General features: G+C 47.1%; 1 protein-coding gene across 1 annotated transcript; it reads left to right on the top strand.

Annotated features, from left to right (window-relative positions):
• Nucleotides 1-579: 579 nt before the first annotated feature.
• LOC308300806 (C-C chemokine receptor type 6-like) lies at nucleotides 580-15872 on the top strand (the record flags this gene model as incomplete). Its single annotated transcript, XM_080744705.1, has 6 exons — nucleotides 580-624; nucleotides 913-1106; nucleotides 8295-8444; nucleotides 9974-10300; nucleotides 13512-13812; nucleotides 15630-15872. The coding sequence occupies 6 exons, from the start codon at nucleotides 580-582 to the stop codon at nucleotides 15870-15872; spliced, it is 1260 nt and encodes a 419-aa protein (XP_080600831.1).
• Nucleotides 15873-19792: the final 3920 nt, after the last annotated feature.

A 19792-nucleotide genomic window follows, 5' to 3' on the forward strand; every position in this document is an offset into this window, starting at 1 on the left:
TTCACAAGGTGTATGGACCCATTTTTGGCCCAAGGGATGTTTTTCGTGCAAAACAAATGCTTGCAATGGATTCAGAATAATTAAAAACACCTAGTTAGACCCCTCACATCCCAATTAAAGCTTATTTTTGGGAGTGATTTTTTTCCCTTACAGTATAGTGTATAGTAAGTGAATGAGACCCAGAATTACCCTAGCTGTCAAACATTTTGCTAGGGATGTTGAATTTCAATCTTTGTTAGATATGTTACTAGACACCTTTACAAACACATTGGTGAAGAAATTGTTTGGTATTAAAGGAATTTATTCCCACATTTGACAGATATTCTGCTAACCTTCCCTGACTATATGCTATGAGAGCAGCTGGGTTCTGCTGGGGAAACTGGACAACAGGGGCATTTGTGCCTAATAGACCCCATGGACAGTCATTTTGGACCAATATAAGTAGGGAAATTAGCCTAGAAGTGATTTAGGGCGGAGTTGTCCTTTAATGTCTCATGCTGTTTATATTTCTGACTAATAAAGTATTCAATAAATGAATCAATCAATCAATCAATGTCTTTCTCTCTCTCCACAGCTACAATGGAGACGTTCAGTGTGGGCGACAGCTCCATCAGCAGCATACAGGTAAGGACACTGGAACATATGAATAAGAATTACATTTCTGTTTGGGCTTTTAGGCTTTGAAGTCACACAGGGCAGATGTGACAAATAAACCAAATATACAAAGATATGGCATATTATGTAATAACTTTAAACAAACAAACAAACAAAACACCAGTAAGACTCCCTAATCGGGAGATACGCGACCGTCACGTCGCATACACAAACTTTAGAAGGCAATCATAGCCAATCAGGACTGGAGGGAATATGGGAAATGGGACAGATCCAATCATGTAACGATTGTGACTGCAGGCCTACACAGAGGACTACGGAATGACAGACTACAGTGCATCTACCTATGACTATGACTACGTCCCGGAGGAGCCGTGCGAGATGAACACGGCCCGAGGGGTGGAGGTGGTGGTGGGACCCTACATCCACTCCATCATCTGCATCCTGGGTCTGGTGGGGAACTGCCTGGTCATCGTCACCTACGCCTTCTACAAGTAGGGCTCATGTCACCATTACAACATTTAACGGAGAAGTTCACCCCAAAAAGTAATTATTTTCTATCAATTACCAGTGGTGTAAAGTAACCAAGTACATTTACTTAATGATGTACTTTTTTGGGTGAACTAGTCCTTGAAGTTGACCATTAAATGTCACACAAACAATTTGCGATTCACAATATAATTATCGTGTTATTTGGCATTTGATATCGGATCATAATCATGAATAAATATATATATATATATATATATATATATATTGTGGGGTCCCAGATTTAAAACTCAACCAACACCAGACAAATGGACAGTTTAAGCCACTTTTGGGCACTTTTATTTATAACACACAAGGGTAAATTAACAGCAGCGGAGCCTCGCTCCGATAAATGCAAGTACTTTTACAACACAAAAATATAGTGTTTTCAGAACAACTTAGGCATCATTTGTTCAAAGCAAAACAATTGCTCAATATAGTCGGAGCAAGTCAAAACAACTCAAGTGAATAACGTACAATTAAAGGTATCCCCGGCCCGGGGCACATTGATAACTTGTAAATGTTCCGTGGTTCAGATATGTTTCAAGGTACAGTTTCAAAGCCGTCACACTCACGGGCAGTGCGCATAGAGTACGAGATGTTTACAGGTACAATTCCCAAACCCTCGCACAGTGGTACTTGCATGCGTTTCGTCGTTCTGATATGTTTCAAGGCACAGTTTCAAAGCCGTCACACTCACGGGCAGTGCGCATAGAGTACGAGATGTTTACAGGTACAATTCCAAAACCCTCGCACTCGCCATCGTGCGGCTCTCCTTTCTCCAGACTCAGCGTCTCCTATATTGCCTGGTGGAAGATAGACACGCTGTGTTAGTATTGCATTCCTCTGTATTACAATTAGGAGCAGAACGTGTGGAGTGTAGCTTAATATCTAAAGCATTCTTACCGCCGTCAGCCCGACCGCCAGTACAGTGAGCCAGTGCAGACTGAGAGAGAGAAGGCTCCTTTGTTTCCCTAAAGGGCCCAGCCCTGAGCCACGCAGCTGTGCTCAGATTAAGCTGATTGAACAGGTAATTCGGCAGGTAACGCCCTTCTATTACCTGCCCCAGGGCTGGTTGTTCTCTCTGAGAGCCAGCTCTCCTCCCTCTCCACTGACCCAGTGTGCTGTGGGGCTCACCTGTGAGGCGGTTGCCTAGCGACAGTCCACACATCCTCCCCCTAAGCTCGCCGTTGCTACCGGGAGCTTCACTCTTCTCATCCTCATACAATCTCGAAAGGGCGTCGACATGGGGGATTTGTTTCCCGGGTCTGTGTTCCACATGGAAATGATAATCTTGGAGCTCCAGGAACCAGCGCGTCACTCGGCTGTTCCTATCCTTGTTACGAGACATCCACTTCAGGGGCGCATGGTCCGTGATGAGGGTGAAGGTGCGGCCCCACAGGTAATATCTCAGGTGATGTATGGCCCACTTCACGGCCAGAGCTTCTTTCTCCACGACGGCATAGTTCCTCTCATGCTTCAGCAGCTTCCGGCTGGTATATAGGACGGGGTGCTCCTCTCCATTCACCACCTGGGTGAGCACGGCTCCCAACCCGGTATTGGAGGCGTCGGTGTGGAGTAGGAAGGGCCTTCCGAAGTCTGGTGCCACCAACACAGGTTCTTCACACAGGGCGTCTTTCAGCGTTTGGAAAGCTGTTTCCGTCTCGGGCGTCCACCCAGCCGGGGTAGAGACTGGCGCGTCAGGTCGTATAGGGGGGCTGCAACAGTAGCATAACCTTTAATAAACTTTTGGTAATATGACAACAAACCTAAATATGACTTCACCTGTTTCTGGGTGACAGGGCGGGGCCAGTTCCTTATTTTTTCCACTTTCCTCTCCTGGGGTTTCACGCACCCCCGACCGATCGTGAAGCCGAGGTAGTTAGTCTCGGTGAGGCCGACGCGACACTTCTTGGCGTTGGCCGTGAGCCCAGCCTTCCGAAGGGCCCCTAGGACAGCTTCCAGGTGGTGGAGGTGCAGGTCCCAGCTGGAACTGTGGATCACGATGTCGTCTAGGTAGGCTGCTGCGTAGTCCCGGTGGGGTCTCAACACGCAGTCCATCAGCCGTTGAAAGGTGGCGGGGGCCCCATGGACTCCGAAAGGTAGGACTGTGTACTGGTAGAGCCCCTCCGGGGTGGAGAAGGCCGTCTTCTCCTTGGCCCTCTCCGTCAGGGGTACCTGCCAGTACCCCTTCGTGAGGTCGAGGGTGCTCACGTACCGCGCCGGGCCCAGTTGTTCGATCAGCTCGTCTACTCGTGGCATGGGGTATGCGTCGAAGGCGGAGACTTCATTCAGCTTTCGGAAGTCATTACAGAAGCGTAGAGACCCATCTGGCTTCGGGACGATGACGATAGGGCTGGACCATGGGCTTCGAGATTCTTCGATCACTCCGAGCTCCAACATCATCTCCACTTCCTCCTTGATGGCTTTACGCCTGGCTTCTGGAATGCGATATGGTCGCTGCCGGACCACCCTCCCGGGTGTAGTTATGATGTCATGGCGAATGACCGGGGTCCGTCCGGGCAGGGCGGAGAAAACGTCACGGGCCCGACTCAGCACTTCTTTTACGTCCTGCTTCTGGGCCGGGGCTAGGTCCTCTCCTATGGGCACTTCGGGGAAAGACTGGGGAGAACTGGACGTTAATAGGACAGAGGACGGCAGAGGCTCCGCCACATGCCATTTCTTCAAAAGGTTCACATGGTAAATCTGTTTCCGTTTCCGGCGGCCCGGCTGGCTCACACAGTAGTTCACAGGACCCACTTTCTCCAACACCTCGTAGGGGCCGTGCCATTTTGCCAAAAATTTACATTCAGAGGTGGGCACTAGGACCAAAACTTTCTCGCCCACTTTGAATTCTCTAATGGTGGCTCCTCGGTTATAGGTGCGAGCTTGCTCCCGCTGGGCTTGCTGCATATGCTCTTTGACTATGGGCCACACTTTCCTGGCCCGGGCCTGCAGAGCGTCTACGTGTTCAATTACATTTCGGTGGGCGGGCTGTTGGCTCTCCCAAGTTTCTTTTGCAATGTCTAGTAGTCCACGGGGACTCCTCCCATACAACAGTTCAAAGGGGGAGAAGCCCGTGGAGGACTGGGGAACCTCTCGGATGGCAAACAGTACATATGGAATTAATTGGTCCCAGTCTTTCCCATCTTTGTCAATTACTTTCTTTAGCATTTTCTTTAATGTTGCGTTAAAGCGTTCACAGAGGCCATCAGTCTGAGGGTGAAAGACTGACGTACGAATACGTTTAACTTTAAGCCACTGATATAACTTCGACAAAACTGTCGACATAAAACAGGTGCCTTGATCAGTCAGAATTTCACTGGCAATTCCCACCCGGCTAAACAGCATGACTAGTTCGTGTGCTATGGCCTTGGCTGTAGCTGCCCGCAGTGGAATGGCCTCGGGATACCTAGTGGCATAGTCGATAATTACAAGTAAGTACTTGTGGCCTCGGCCAGATTTTGGTAGGGGCCCCACTATATCCATGGCGATACGTGAGAATGGGATTTCAATAATGGGTAGAGGTACAAGGGGGTTCCTATAGTAGGGCCGTGGGGCCGTTTTCTGGCAATCTGGGCAGCTTTTACAAAAATCCTCTACTGCCCGCTTTATGCCGGGCCAGTAAAACCGGGCCAAAATACGTTCGGAAGTCTTTTCTACTGCCAAATGAGCCCCCAGTTGGTGAGTGTGAGCTAAATACAGTACCCGTGACACATAAGACTTAGGGACCAACAATTGCTCTAGAGTGTCACCTGCCCTGTCTTTAGTTAGCCTGTACAATAGGTCATTTTTCACTATAAAGCAAGGAAACGTGTATTCACTCACCCCCTCACACTTTTTGCCGTCTATGGCCACCACACGCTGTCTGGCTAGGTTCAGGTTCGGGTCCGCCCATTGGTCGGCGGCGTACTTCCCGCTCCTCGGCCCACGGTCCGGCTCCAATGCCGAAAACCCGGGGACTTCATCTCCCTCCGGCGTCACGCTGTCCTCTGCGGCCGCCCGGCGTTCCCGCCGGGTCCGCGCTCCACTGGTTGCCAACCCGTCTTCACTTCTCTCGCTCTCCCTCTCGAGCGCCTCCTCCTCCCCTCTTCTTTCCTCCGCGGAGGTGCTGTCGTCGTGGGCCTCGTCGCTCGGGCCGAACACGGGGCAGGCGCGGTAGGTGGTTCTCGGCTGGCTGTGGCGGGGACGGCGTCGTCTTCGCCCCTCGAGGTTTCGTCTCGGCGGCCAGTACTGATCGTAGAGCGGGCAGTCAGAGCCGATGAGCAGTGGGACAGGGAGGTTGGGAACCACACCAGCCGTCACGAGCAGGTCTCCCCTCGGCGAGAGCACTTAGATCTGTGTGACGGGGTAGAAGCGGAGATCGCCGTGGACGCAGGTTACGGGAACGGTGACGTCGCCCACCTTCCCCGCCAGGTCAGGGTGAACTAGTGTGACAGCGCTGCCCGAGTCTAACAGGGCGTGGGTGTCCACGCCGCGGATGCGCACCGGTACCTCGGCGTGCCGTCGTCTTCCCGTGCCGGAGTGCAGACACGGCCGGGGCGCCTCCGAGGCGGACGCACTGGGCATGGACGCGTCCCTCCTCACCTCCGGACAGGACCAGGACAGGTGATCCGGCTGGCCGCAGACGTAACACCGCCGCTGGGTAGGGGGAGTTCGTCCGCTTCTCTCCGGCGGCGCGCTCCGGGGACGTGGTGGCGAACGGGGAGCGTTTGGCCGCCGCTGTCTCTCTCGGCCGGCGCGCTCCTCTCGCCTCATCATCTCAGTGCTCACATGATGATTTTCCAGTAAAGCTATCAGCTCTTCCAACGAACCGGGGCTCACTCTAGATGCGTATTGTCGGGCGTCTGGCGGCAATGCTCTGATACAGCGGTCGATTACGAGTCTCTCCACAGCGGGGGGATCCCAGTCGTCAGACGAAGCAGGGAGGCCAGCTGGGCGCGGGGCGGCCCGTCAGATCTATACATCCAATTGTGGTACCGCTGTGCCCGGGCCGGGATACTATAACCATAACTTGCTAATATTGCTGCTTTTAACTTATTAAAGTCTCGAGCGTCTGCTGTTGAGAGGTCGCGGCAAGCCCGCTGCGCCTCGCCAGTCAAGAACGGAGCCAGCACCGCGGCCCACTCAGCCTGAGGCCACCGTTCCTGAGTAGCTTTGCGCTCAAACAATTCCAAATAAGCTTCGATATCATCGTCAGCGGGGACAAATTTAGTGAGTATTTCGGCTGGGGCTCGCGCTGCTGCTGTGTCCCTATTCATTTTACGTATGAGCTCATGCACGGCTGTCTGTAACTCAGCCTGGCTTTTTAACAGCGCCGTAAGCGCCTGTGCATGTTCCATTGTGTGTCGCTGGTGAGGTTCGAAACCCGATTCTCCACCAAATGTGGGGTCCCAGATTTAAAACTCAACCAACACCAGACAAATGGACAGTTTAAGCCACTTTTGGGCACTTTTATTTATAACACACAAGGGTAAATTAACAGCAGCGGAGCCTCGCTCCGATAAATGCAAGTACTTTTACAACACAAAAATATAGTGTTTTCTTAAACGTTTTCAGAACAACTTAGGCATCATTTGTTCAAAGCAAAACAATTGCTCAATATAGTCGGAGCAAGTCAAAACAACTCAAGTGAATAACGTACAATTAAAGGTATCCCCGGCCCGGGGCACATTGATAACTTGTAAATGTTCCGTGGTTCAGATATGTTTCAAGGTACAGTTTCAAAGCCGTCACACTCACGGGCAGTGCGCATAGAGTACGAGATGTTTACAGGTACAATTCCCAAACCCTCGCACAGTGGTACTTGCATGCGTTTCGTCGTTCTGATATGTTTCAAGGCACAGTTTCAAAGCCGTCACACTCACGGGCAGTGCGCATAGAGTACGAGATGTTTACAGGTACAATTCCAAAACCCTCGCACTCGCCATCGTGCGGCTCTCCTTTCTCCTGACTCAGCGTCTCCTATATTGCCTGGTGGAAGATAGACACGCTGTGTTAGTATTGCATTCCTCTGTATTACAATTAGGAGCAGAACGTGTGGAGTGTAGCTTAATATCTAAAGCATTCTTACCGCCGTCAGCCCGACCGCCAGTACAGTGAGCCAGTGCAGACTGAGAGAGAGAAGGCTCCTTTGTTTCCCTAAAGGGCCCAGCCCTGAGCCACGCAGCTGTGCTCAGATTAAGCTGATTGAACAGGTAATTCGGCAGGTAACGCCCTTCTATTACCTGCCCCAGGGCTGGTTGTTCTCTCTGAGAGCCAGCTCTCCTCCCTCTCCACTGACCCAGTGTGCTGTGGGGCTCACCTGTGAGGCGGTTGCCTAGCGACAGTCCACAATATATATATATATATATGTTACAGTCAGTTTGGGTAACTCAGTCAGATCGTGGTAAGAGCGCTTGTTTTGTCGTTCACCACCACACACCAATCACCACCAGATGGCGACAACAGCCATTCACTAGTGTAGGCGCTGACGTCACTCGTTTGCGACTCTCTTTCTTTATTTACTAGCCTAGCTCGGCAGTGTTTAGCCATTAGCTTACTATGCCTTACTCTAACCCTAACTCTAACCTTTACCTCAGTAAAACTATGCCTAACCCTAACCCTAACCCTAACCTCCGTGGGGTGAGGCGCTATCATTCCTGCCGACGCTACGTTGTTGTGGCTCAAAGCGACCGCTTGTTCCGCCCCGCGCCGCACGACGAGTGCTCCGTTTCTCGATCTGACTGTTTCTCTATCTAACCGTGACATATATACGGTCATATTATGACAAATAATGATAAATAAAAACAAGAATACATACAAAATACATAAAAAATGTGGGGCACTGCTGGCCTAGTGGTTTAGCTGCATACCACATGTAGGCTCTAATGCAGACAGCGAGTCACAGGTTCGATTCCCGAGCCCGACGACCTTTTCTGCGTCACTTTCTGTATCTCTCTACTGTGTAACATTGTGTAGCCTAATGTCACTTTGTGTCACCTATTTCTGTCATTTTTGGGGAAAAAATGTGAAAGTGTACGAACGTTTTTCTTCTTTTTTTTCCAACACAGATACAATTATGATGATAATGTGAAATAATTGCGATTATCTCAAATAATTGTGTTTAGGCGATTATGTAATGATGGTGACGGTCCTCTATACTTCATCTCCAGGCGTGCCAAGTCCATGACAGACGTGTACCTGCTCAACGTGGCGCTGGCTGACCTGCTGTTCGTGGCGGCGCTGCCCCTCATCATCTACAACGAGGCGTGGGATTGGACCATGGGCCCTGTGGCCTGCAAGCTGCTCCGCGGAGTCTACAGGTACTTTAACATGTTCTTTTATCTCAGCCTCCTTCTACCAATTTGGCCAATATATCCCTCCTCTATAGAGTACATGTACTGTATGTCCAAACCATCTCAGTCTGGCCTCTCTGGCTTTCATCTCCTGAATAGGGATGTGACGATATGAAAATGTCATATCACGATTATAGTGACAAAAGAAATCGCGATTTACGATATTATCACGATAATCATAATCCATTATCCTGGGGCGGCACATTTGCAAAAAAAATAGCCGATCTACAAGCTCACAACAAGTCGCTCAGTGACGCGTTGTGAGCTTGTAGATCGGCGATTTTTTGGCAAAGACATTTGATAGAGAGTGAAAAAAAGACTATCAAGTACGTATATTATAAGTACCTTTTAACAATTATAGAGGGTTTAAGTGGTTCGTGGCTCGGCAAATAAAAGGTGAATTGATCCCAGTCCATGGCGGAGGACGATATCACGATAAATTAAATCTCCACAATACGATTATCGTGAGTGTTTTTTATGACGATAAACGATAATATCGCTTATCATCCCATCCCTACTCCTGAACATGCACTGCCACCGTCCCTCTGATGTAGTCGTTGGTTCCCGGTCTCCTCTTGGGGTTCAAATCCGGGGTAGAGGAGGAACGTTACATAAGAAACCTATAATTCTATTGTCTGTCTGTGTGTATCTGCTAGTTTTGAATAGCCAGCCCTGTAGGCTCTAAATTACACAGATCCTTTCCTGGTTTTGATGGGTTTCTAAAGCATGTTGAATTGCCTGGGAGCATTTCGCTGTTTCTATGTGTCATCTTTTGGACACCCAAACCTAACCCTTACCCTAACCTCCATGGGGTGAGTCGCTAACCCTCCCGACACTCCTTTGTCGAAATGATGGTCGTTCGAAAGAGCGAGATTTCCCTGAATTGCCTTGTTGTCTAAATGTACTTTAGATAGGTCTATAACCTAAACAAATGAAGGCTACAACAACGGTAACATGTCCTTGGTTCGAACTCCCTTTGGTCCGACCACCTAAACCTAACCTTGACCCTAACTCTAACCTCAGTAAAACTAACGCTGGTGAATGCTAAACTGGTGAACTTTAACCTGTTCGGACCAACGGAAGTTCGAACCATGGGGCAGTCCCCACAACAAATAATAACTTCAATTCACCCTTTGTTAGCCTTCTGGTTGGTCCCTGACTGACCAACCAGCAGGCTCTATCTGCCTTGTCCTGCCCTGGTTCCGCCTTTTTTATGAATTTGCCCTATGCTGCCATGCTCCATTTTACTGAAACCAAGTTTGAAATTAGAATTGAACACACAGAATAACAATACGAAGCAACTGAATTAAAATGGTAGTGGATGGAATGTCCCACTGAGTGTCCCACCAAGACACAGCAACCAATGGGTGTGAAGAGGGGCGGGACAACGTGCGGGAATGACAAAGGGTGAATTGGTTTGGCAGACAATAAAATGTACTTCAAAATTTACAAAACAACGATGTACAAAACAACAACCTTTGCCTTTCTCCCCTCAGCGTCAACCTGTACTGCGGCATGCTGCTGCTGGCCTGCATCAGCACCGACCGCTACGTGGCCATCGTCCAGGCGCGCCGCAGCTTCCGCCTGCGCTCCGTCTTCTACGGCCGCGTGGTGTGCAGCGCCGTGTGGCTGCTGGCCCTGGCCCTGTCCTTCCCCACCTTCTACTACTACGACACCTACCAGCCCTCCCACCTCACCATGGAGATGTACGACATGTTCACCGTCGTGGTGCCCGAAGTAGAAGACTACGGCGAGGCCACGACGGCCGCCGCCAACTCTACGGCGGGGCCGTGGACGTCGGACGAGGGGGCCGACGTAGTGGGGTAGGTGCAGTGTCAGGGAAAAAGCTTGCGAACAACCGTATCGTAGAGATTTATATTGAATGTGAAATCTTCCTTTGCCCGACATACACTGGGATCGATTCACTTTTGACAACCTGCATGCGTAGTATAGAGAGAAATGTTACGCACGGATACGTGCACTCACACACATACTGTACAAATCAGTAAGACAAATCCTATCCTATCCTATCCTATCCTACAATATTCACCATATTCCTGGCCCCGCCCCCGGCTTCCTGTTCATATCCTGAGGCGGAGGCTGAAAAAGCTGGCCTGAAAAACATCATTTGGTTTCCTGTTGTTCTTGCATTAAAGTGTCAGTAGTTGGCGTTCTGGGCTCTGAATTAACCTGTGTTGCCATGTCTGCTTATAATAAGCAATTTGTGTCTTAAAAAATAGTGTAGTACTTATTGGGCTGCCTTACTTTCTAATATTTTTTAAACCAGTGGTTCCCAAATCCTTTCATATCAAGGACCCCAGATTAACATATCTGTCCACACTCCACAGTCGCAGACCCCCACCTGAAAATATGTAGTGCCAGGGACCTCCACATAGATGTATGTTGTTGAAATGTTTCAAAAATATTCAAAATATTTTAGTTTTTTTTTTCCTCAATATTTTTAAATAGCAAATATACAAGCTCACAATGTGTCGCAATGTGACACATTGTGAGCTTGCTGATCTGCTATTAATGTAAATGTGAAGTAGTAAAACTGAGCCTAGTTGCTTCTGTTGCACTTTTACCTTCAGATTTCCTTGGCAAGCAGCACACAGAGAAAAGCTCTCTAGAGCCCTCTGTAAAAGATAATGGCAGTCTCCATAGAGAGGGCCAGCCAGGAATACGGTGAATACGTATATCGTCGTTGTCGGGTGGAAACCTTGTACAGTATGTCCAAAACCGTTTGTTTGTATTTGTGATTTTAAAAGTGATTTAAGCTAGTGAAAACAGCCGATCTACAAGCAAACAACGCCTCGCTTTGCTTTGAGAAAAAACATAGAAATGTGAAACTTAGAGATACGAGGTTTCATTACATTTTCTTGTTTCTTAGAGGGGAATACCACTCATTTTCAACATTGAACTATATGTCATTAATATACCTTAGAGTTGTTTTGTGGAAATAAGAAAAAAGTTCCCCCACCCTTCTGTGTTGCCTAGAACTGGAGGATTGATTGTGGGGTCATGTGATCAGTGACATCATGAGCGTGTTTGGCTACATCTTAATGATGTCACTGATCACAACTCTAAGGTATATTAATGACAAAGTTCAATGTTGAAAATGAGTGGAGTTCCCCTTTAACACAAGTGGCATTTCAAGAGTCTCCATATATTATTACAGTATTATTATTTATCTTTTTGTAAATTAACGCCCCACTTGAACATACTACAGCGTCACACATCAAAAGTCGCAGATCTACCAGCTTGAAACGCAGCACAAAGCAGCACGTTTTGTCGATTTACTGCCTTTCGCCTCTTTTGAAATTGAAATCCTGAAAAGTATGAGAAAATTACTTTAGTTATTTTGGCCACAGTAATTGTGACATTGATTATACCGTAGGTCAGGCACGTGCACACATAGACATCAAAGGGGGCTTGAGCCCCTGCCCTTTTACCCGTCTGTAAAAAGTGCCCTCTCCAGACCATAAATGCAGTTTTCACTATGGTGAAAGAAATGCAAATGCCCCCCTTTTCTTGCCATACCTGAAGGCAGCGTTCAAGAAAATTGCCTTGTCCAAACTATCCTGAACTTGAATGCTGCATCTTATGTTGAAAGTATTGCCCTCTCTGTGTAGAAATCCATGCCGTTAAGCCACATCTCCAGTATTGGCTTGATTATGCTTAGTTAAGTGTGCTATCACACACCGAAAATAGCAGACCTCCAAGCTCACAACGCACCACGCTACAACACGTTGTGAGCTTGGAGGTCGGCTTTTTTGGATATTTTCACCAAAAGGCCCTTTTAGAAATGTCAGCCCCTGCCTCTTTAACATTATCTGCACATCCCTGCTGTAGTTACATATAGTCACTGTCGGTCAGAAACCTTGTATCTCCAAGTTTCAAATGTGTATGTTTTTTCGTAAAGTAAAGCCCTGCTTCATCATACAAGGCCGTCGCACAAGACTAGTGAAAATAGCAGATCTACAAGCACACAACGCCTCGCGGTGCGAGGCGTTGTGTGCTTGTAGATCGGCTGTTTTCACTATTTAAAATGTTTAAATCATTTTAAAATGATAAATACAAAACGAATGGTTTTGGACATACAAGGTTTCCACCCGACAACGACGATATATACAGTTAATGGTAATTCAGTCTTTTGCAAATCCCGCCCCATTCTGCCCTGTTACTATGGTGGTACATTTGACCCTGGGCAGATTGTTTTTATAGTGGCAGTGAATGGGGGGAGAGGGTATTTTCATTGCCTCATTATTGCAATTTAAAGTACCAAAGGAAAAACATCTAGGTGATATTAATAAAAAGGGAAGACAAAGGTACAGTAGTTACATTGCAAAACAGGGGGTTTCCCCGAAAATATATGTTTTAATTTGTTTAATCCCAGTGGGACAGAATCACCATTGCAGATTCTTTTATAGTGGAAGTGGATGGGATTTTTTTTTCATAGCCTCATTACAGCTATGTAAAGTACCAAAAAAAACACATCTACGTGATATTAATAAAAAGGGAAGAAAAAGGTACAGTAATTACATAGCAAAACAGTAGCTTTCCCCCGAAAATATATGTTTTAATTAGTTTAATCCTCTGGATCAGAGAGAGAATAGAAATAGAAAGAGAAAGCGCAGTGCATCTTGGGTAAGAAGATGACAGCCAGATTATAGTTCTCCTCACATAATAGGCTGGCTTTTCGTAATTCTGCCCATTTAAAATATATGTACCCAATCGTAACTCTTAGTTACATTGATAAGGTCCATGTGAACTAGTTTGTTGAAGCTTATTCATTATGATGATGTTCACCTCGCGGCTCCGTACTGCACGAACGCCGTGCTCCGCAGAGCGGACCGTTGTTGAAAGCCTGAAGCAACATTCTCCACTGCACAAACTCCACCCCCGATAGCAAAAAGTGAATGTTTTTTTCTGGTTGGCCAGTCAGGGAGTCTCAGGGACCAATCAGAAGGCTGACAAACGGTGAATTACTTTACGTCGGCCACAGTAACGCGTCACCCCGTTCCCCACCTACAGGTTTGTGTGCGGCTTCCACTTCCAGGACAACGTGACGGCGCGCCACATGAAGGTGCTGGTGCCCAGCACACAGATGGCGGTGGGCTTCTTCCTCCCCCTGCTGGTGATGGTGGTGTGCTACAGCAGCGTGGCGCTCACGCTGCTGCGCACCAAGAACTTCCAGCGGCACAAGGCGGTGCGCGTGGTGCTGGCCGTGGTGGCCGTGTTCGTGCTGTGCCACCTGCCCTACAACCTGGCGCTGCTGGTGGACACCGCCACCATGTTCACCGAGCAGCCCTGCGGCTTCGTGGACAACGTGCAGGTAATGTAATAGGGGTGGGCAATATAATCGATATGGCAATACATCGCGATAGTTTATTTGCCAATACTGTATCGATGTCTAGCTGGGGGCACGATATCACCTATTATGACCGAATGCAGAGGAATATGCCAGAAAATCTTTCCAACATACAATAATGTGGGTATATGCCCAGTATACATGTAAAATAGCAGTCATATAATCTACCCGTATACGTCCGATAATCTCTCTTTTCACCCAGTGTTCAGGCCGTAGTAACGCGATACTTTGAGGAAAATAAAATATGTTCCCATGCATATACTGTAGACTTCTACCAATGGTATAAGTCCAGTCCTGACACTCCGCTGCCTCTAGATGTCGCTGTACTATAGTAGCTACTTCCCATTCCCACTCAGCTTTTAAAGCTGATATATCGCAATAATACCATATTGCAAAGATTCGCAATATTTCGAGATACTATTGCATCGTGAGTCGTGACCCAAGTATCGTGATACGTATTGCATCGCGAGATTCTTGCCAATATCCACCCCTATAGTGTATAGAGACACCGCCACCAGCCCTGCGGCTTTGTGGACAACGTGCAGGTAGGGTATGGGCTTCTTAAGCTGTGACATCATTTTGTAGTCAGACCCCCCGCTGGTGCCAAGCAGATTTATTGTCAATATGGGCAGTGCTGTGTCCCTCACTATTTCAACAGATCCGAGACAAAAATAACGACTAAAGTATAATTCTTTCCTGTCAACAAGAAAGAGAAGAAAAATTAGCTTATAGTAAAAAGATTCACGGGCGCTGGTGCCTCGTTGGCACCAGGAGTTCTCCTCCGCCTACAAAATGATGTCAGACTTAAGAGGCCCATAGGGCCGCAGGGGTGTCGCACCAAATTCTGGGGGCCCCACATGAATGTTATCACAGCGAGGTTGTAGATCTGCTATTTTTGAAAAATCATGAAAATTGGTGCAAGTCTTAAAACTTTTTCATGTGAAGGACCCCCAAAATGATATGTATTTGGCTACAGACCCCCATCTCAAAATATTTAGTTCCAGGGACCCTCGGAAGCAAAATTTTAGTTACAAATGTTCGCTTAAAAAAATACATTATATTCAATGATTTGCACACATTTTCACGACTTTTAAAAAATAGCAGATTTACCAAAAATAGCAGATCTACAAGCTCGCGGCGCGGCACTCGGTGCCGTGCTAGCTAAAGTATAAAATAATTAAGGCCCCTCCACCTTGGGCTCTATAACTCCAACTTTCCCACCCCTTGTGATGCCCCTGTAGGGCCGCGACCTTTCGTTTGCCAATGGGTCTGAGCTGCCGCTGCGTGTATCTATTCTGCATCTAGCTTAAGGCAAGACCCAAATTCAGAGTGAACATTTTTAACGCAAATCTCTGCTTCTGGGGATCCCTGGAACAAAATATTTTGAAATAGCCAATCTACAAGCTCACAATGCGTCGCAACTGTGAGCTTGTAGATCGGCTATTTTCAAAAGGCGGAAATGTATGTAGGGTTGAAGTGATTTGTGAATCTACAAAGCAACTAGTAACTAAAATGATCCAGTCTTTTGAACAGCTCTTTGAAAGAAACAGATCCCAGAAATCCGGCTCACTTCAAAGAACCTTAAATCCCATCTCTATATGCCACATCCCCAGTATTGGCTTGATTATACTTAGAACACTGGCGATCTCCAATCTCGCAACGCGTTGTTGTGAGATTGGAGATTGCCTATTTTCAACATTTTCACCAAAAGCGCCCTTTTTAGAGATTTCAGCCCCTGCCTCTGTAACATCCTCTGCGCGTCCCTGCCTCTCTGCCTGCAGGTGGCCAAGACGGTGACCAAGACCCTGGCGTACCTGCACTGCTGCCTGAACCCCGTGCTGTACGCCTTCGTGGGCGTCAAGTTCCGCAACCACTTCCGTAAGATCGTGTCTGACCTGTGGTGCCTGGGGAAGAGGTACATGTCCCCGCGGCGCTTCTCCCGCGTCACCTCAGACTTCTACGTGTCCACGATAAGGCGCTCCGTGGACGGCTCCAGCGACAACGGCTCCTCCTTCACCATGTGAGGACGGGACAGGACGGACGGGACGGAAGGAACAACTTTGTTTGTTGGTGCTTTCTACACCCTTTTCTTCCCAGTTTGGGGCCGATTCAAAGTCCAATGAGGAACCGAACATATTTCGGTTCGGCTCTGTCCGAACTACAAAATGGCGTCATTCAGAGGTTCGGGGGCCGGGGCGTCACCCGACGCAAGTTCGGCGGTCCGGTGCTGTCGAAATGTTGTGACTTCCCTAACTAATTTCAGTGTTCAGCGGTGTCTTCTCATTCATTCATATCGGATACACTGTCAGCTGCATCTCGCACTTGCTGGATGTTTTCGACCCAAATGCGCACGTTACAGTATAGCTTAAAAACGACGGCTCGTTGAGTTGCGCGACATGCGTTTCACTTTCACTGACAGACAATTAACTTATATTAACTGTGTGTGTGTGTGTGTGTGTGTGTGTGTGTGTGTGTGTGAGAGAGAGAGAGACACACTCCCGTTATCTCTCCATTTTCTGCCCATCTGGTGCTGCTGTAGCTGGTGCTCACTGTCACTGGACCTCCAGTCAGTCAGCATGCAGCCGCGATATGTATCCGCCCTGCGAAGCTTATTTATTGGCCACAAACGTTTTCATGCCAAGGACCTCCAATATTTCTCTAGATTATGAATTGACTCTCCCCGAACCAAAATAAGTTCAGCTCCTTATTGGACTATGAATCGGCCCTAAGTCCTTGCCAATGAATGCCTCCCCAGTCCCCACACATACACTTTGGGCCCTATCTTGGCCTAAATGCTTAAACGTTTTGGATTTGTGTGTCGTCGCCGCTGCCAGTGAGGAGCCCCCACCGGGAAGACATCGTAGAGTCTTCGTCCTACTCCTCCCGCCCATCACTCCCTGCTGACCCCCCAAGCCTGTAGGAGTACACGTGCAGTGACAAATATCACCCTCCCCGCCCCTGACTCCCTCCCCCAAAACACCAATTGTGTTCGTAACAGACGCTCGACAAAGCCGGATTACCACTGTGCCACCCGAGTGCCTTGGAAGACCTTTGTTTCTGTCTGAGGCTCAGCACTGTGAGCTTGTAGATCTGCTATTTTCAGTGAGGACCTCCTGGACTCTTGGCATTATGCCAAAGCATAGGCCTAATACATTGTGGTTTATTTCTACAGCTGAAGTGGTTAAATTAAATTAAATGAAATTCAGTTTGTGTATTTTATCTTATCTGTTTGCTTGAGCACTGTATCATTAAAGTGATTTTAGTTTTTATATATATTGAAGTGTTTATTTTTTATTTATTTTTTGTTTGCTTAATAAGTCAAATGTTCTAAAATAGAAAACGTTGTACATTTATTTTGGAGGCAATCAGAGGCGTCACTTGGGTATGGCAAGGTATGGCAGCTAAAGGGGGAAAAAATTAAATGTACTTAAAATAAATTCATCATGCCTGTTTCTAAGGTATGGAAACATGACTGGCGCGCGTGCAAGACACCAGTCATGTTGCCATACCTTAGCTGTTGCCGAACTGACGCCACTGGACACATTAATATAGCCCCATTTCCACTAAAGGGCCGACCCAGAACTAGAACCCAAACTTTCCAGAACCAAGAACTTTCAAGAACCTGTTAAGTTCCGGGACCAAGTTCTGCTTATGTTTACATATAACCAGACCTAACCGGGAAGGTCCCACCCATAGGTTCCCAGAACTCAAGTTTAGTTGTACCTAAAAAAGGTTCCAGGAACCTTGTCTGAAACCAGGGCGTTCGCAATGGAAACAAAACCAGAACAACAAAAAAATAAAAAAATAGGTTCAGGTTCCTGAAAGTTCTGGTTCCACCTTGCAGTGGAAAAGGGGCTTATCATATTCATCTGTGTGGTCTACCGACTACCATCTACAACTCACCATAACTCTGTATGATCTTGTTCTGGCCAACAATTGACATTGTTGGCATTTAGACACTCTTAATCACAATGTACATACATACATACATACATCAAATGCATAGATAATGTCAGTGGTTCTACAATTGTTTTCATGTCAAGGACCACCAAAATGTATTTGGCCACGGACCCCCCCATCTGAAAATGTTGTGCCAGGGACCCCCAGAAGAGAAGATACATATATTTTTAAACATCTTTAAACAAGATTTTCCAAATTTGTTCAAACATAGCAAAATATCTGAGCAGACACTTTCCCAGTTTTAATGGGTTCATATGCATTGGGGTTAATTAGTTTCAAGCCAGATGAACACATTTCACTGGGGACCCCCTGGAACACCACCCAAGGACCCCTGACTTTGAGAACCACTGTATTATGTAACCTGGCAGTAAAACACATATCATGTTGAGCCTCTTCCGCTTTATTTGCAGAACCAACCATATTGTTGTTGTCGGGTGGAAACCTCGTATCGCCGACTCCAAGTTTCAAATGTGTAAGTTCTTTCGCAAAGTAAAGCCCTGCTTCATCACACAAGGCCGTGCACAAAAGTAGTGAAAACAGCTGATCTACAAGCCTCGCACCGCGAGGCGTTGTGTGCCTAGTTGAAATACTTTTTTAAATGATAAATGCAAAACGAACGGTTTTGGACATACAAGGTTTTCACCCGACAACGACGATATAATACTGTACACATTGTCTCTGTCGGGTGGAAACCTCATATGTCCAAAACTGGTACTCTTAACGATTTTAAATTCAACAGCATCAGAAGTAGCAGATCCACAAGCTCAAAAGGTGTTTCCAGATTGTAGATCTGCTACTTTTGATGCTTTGGTGTGACGCTGTACTGTGATCAAATAGAGCATTAATTTGTTTTCAAAGTTTGAATATGGAGATAAGAGGTTTCTGGCCGACGGCAGCAGATTGTTCTTCTGATGGGTAGTTCCTGTTCATCTGGGCCAGGCAGAGAGCACTTAAAGGATAACTCCGCCCTAAATAACATCTAGGCTAATTTTCCTACTTATATTGATCCCAAATGGGAGTGGAGCCTATAAGCCTATCACTCTTACACTAAGTTTGTTGTGGTCAAAAGTGATTTTTTTCATGAATGTGTTAGTAGTTGTCATTACAAACACATCCATGCCATCGGTGTCCCACACGAGCAGCCACACTCGGCTAAACTGTCAATTTGCTGTTGTGTGTTTTGCCAAGTCCCTGAAAAGACTCGCTGTGATTGAAGAGTACAGTCACTTTGATTGGCAGTTGTGCCGAATGCTCACCTAAAAACATGATTTATGAGATTCTGGTGGCTTGTGTTGGACAACCAAGGCACTGTATGTGTTTGTAATGACAACTAGTAACACATTCATAAAAATAAAATAAAAAACACTTTTGACCGCAACAAATAGAGTAAAAGCTTAATAGGCTCCAGCCGCATGAGCGCTGCTGGGTCAGGGGAAACTGGACAACATGGGCATTTCCGCCTAATAGACCCCATGGACAGTCATTTTGGATCAATATAAGTGTCCTTGTCCTTTAAAGCTGGAAGCCAGGAACGCATTATTATTAACCATTATTATTCTTTACTTTATATTTTTTATCCCACGATTTTGTAACCCATTTTTCACCGCACAGAGTGCCGGGCTGTGAGCTTGTAGATCTGCTATTTTTGAAAAATCTTGAAAATGTGTGCAAGTCATTGTGAAGGACCCACAAAATGACATGTATTTGGCCACGACGACCCCCCATCTCTAAATATTTAGTTCCAGGGACCCCCTCAGAAGCAAAATTTGAGTTACAAATGTTCGCTTAAATAATAGATCTACAAGCTTGCAGCACGGAACCGCGAGTGCCGCGCTGTGAGCTTGTATATCTGCTATTTTTCAATAGCTAAAGTATAAAATAATTAAGGCCCCTCCACCTTGGGCCCTGGTAACTGTCCCACTCCCCCCCCCCCCCTCCCCCCCTTGTGACGCCCCTGCTATACCTTCAACCCCTACAGTAACAG

Source organism: Nannobrachium achirus (genome assembly GCF_963921795.1).
Source record: "Nannobrachium achirus genome assembly, chromosome: 16".
In the NCBI taxonomy this organism is placed as follows: domain Eukaryota; kingdom Metazoa; phylum Chordata; class Actinopteri; order Myctophiformes; family Myctophidae; genus Nannobrachium; species Nannobrachium achirus.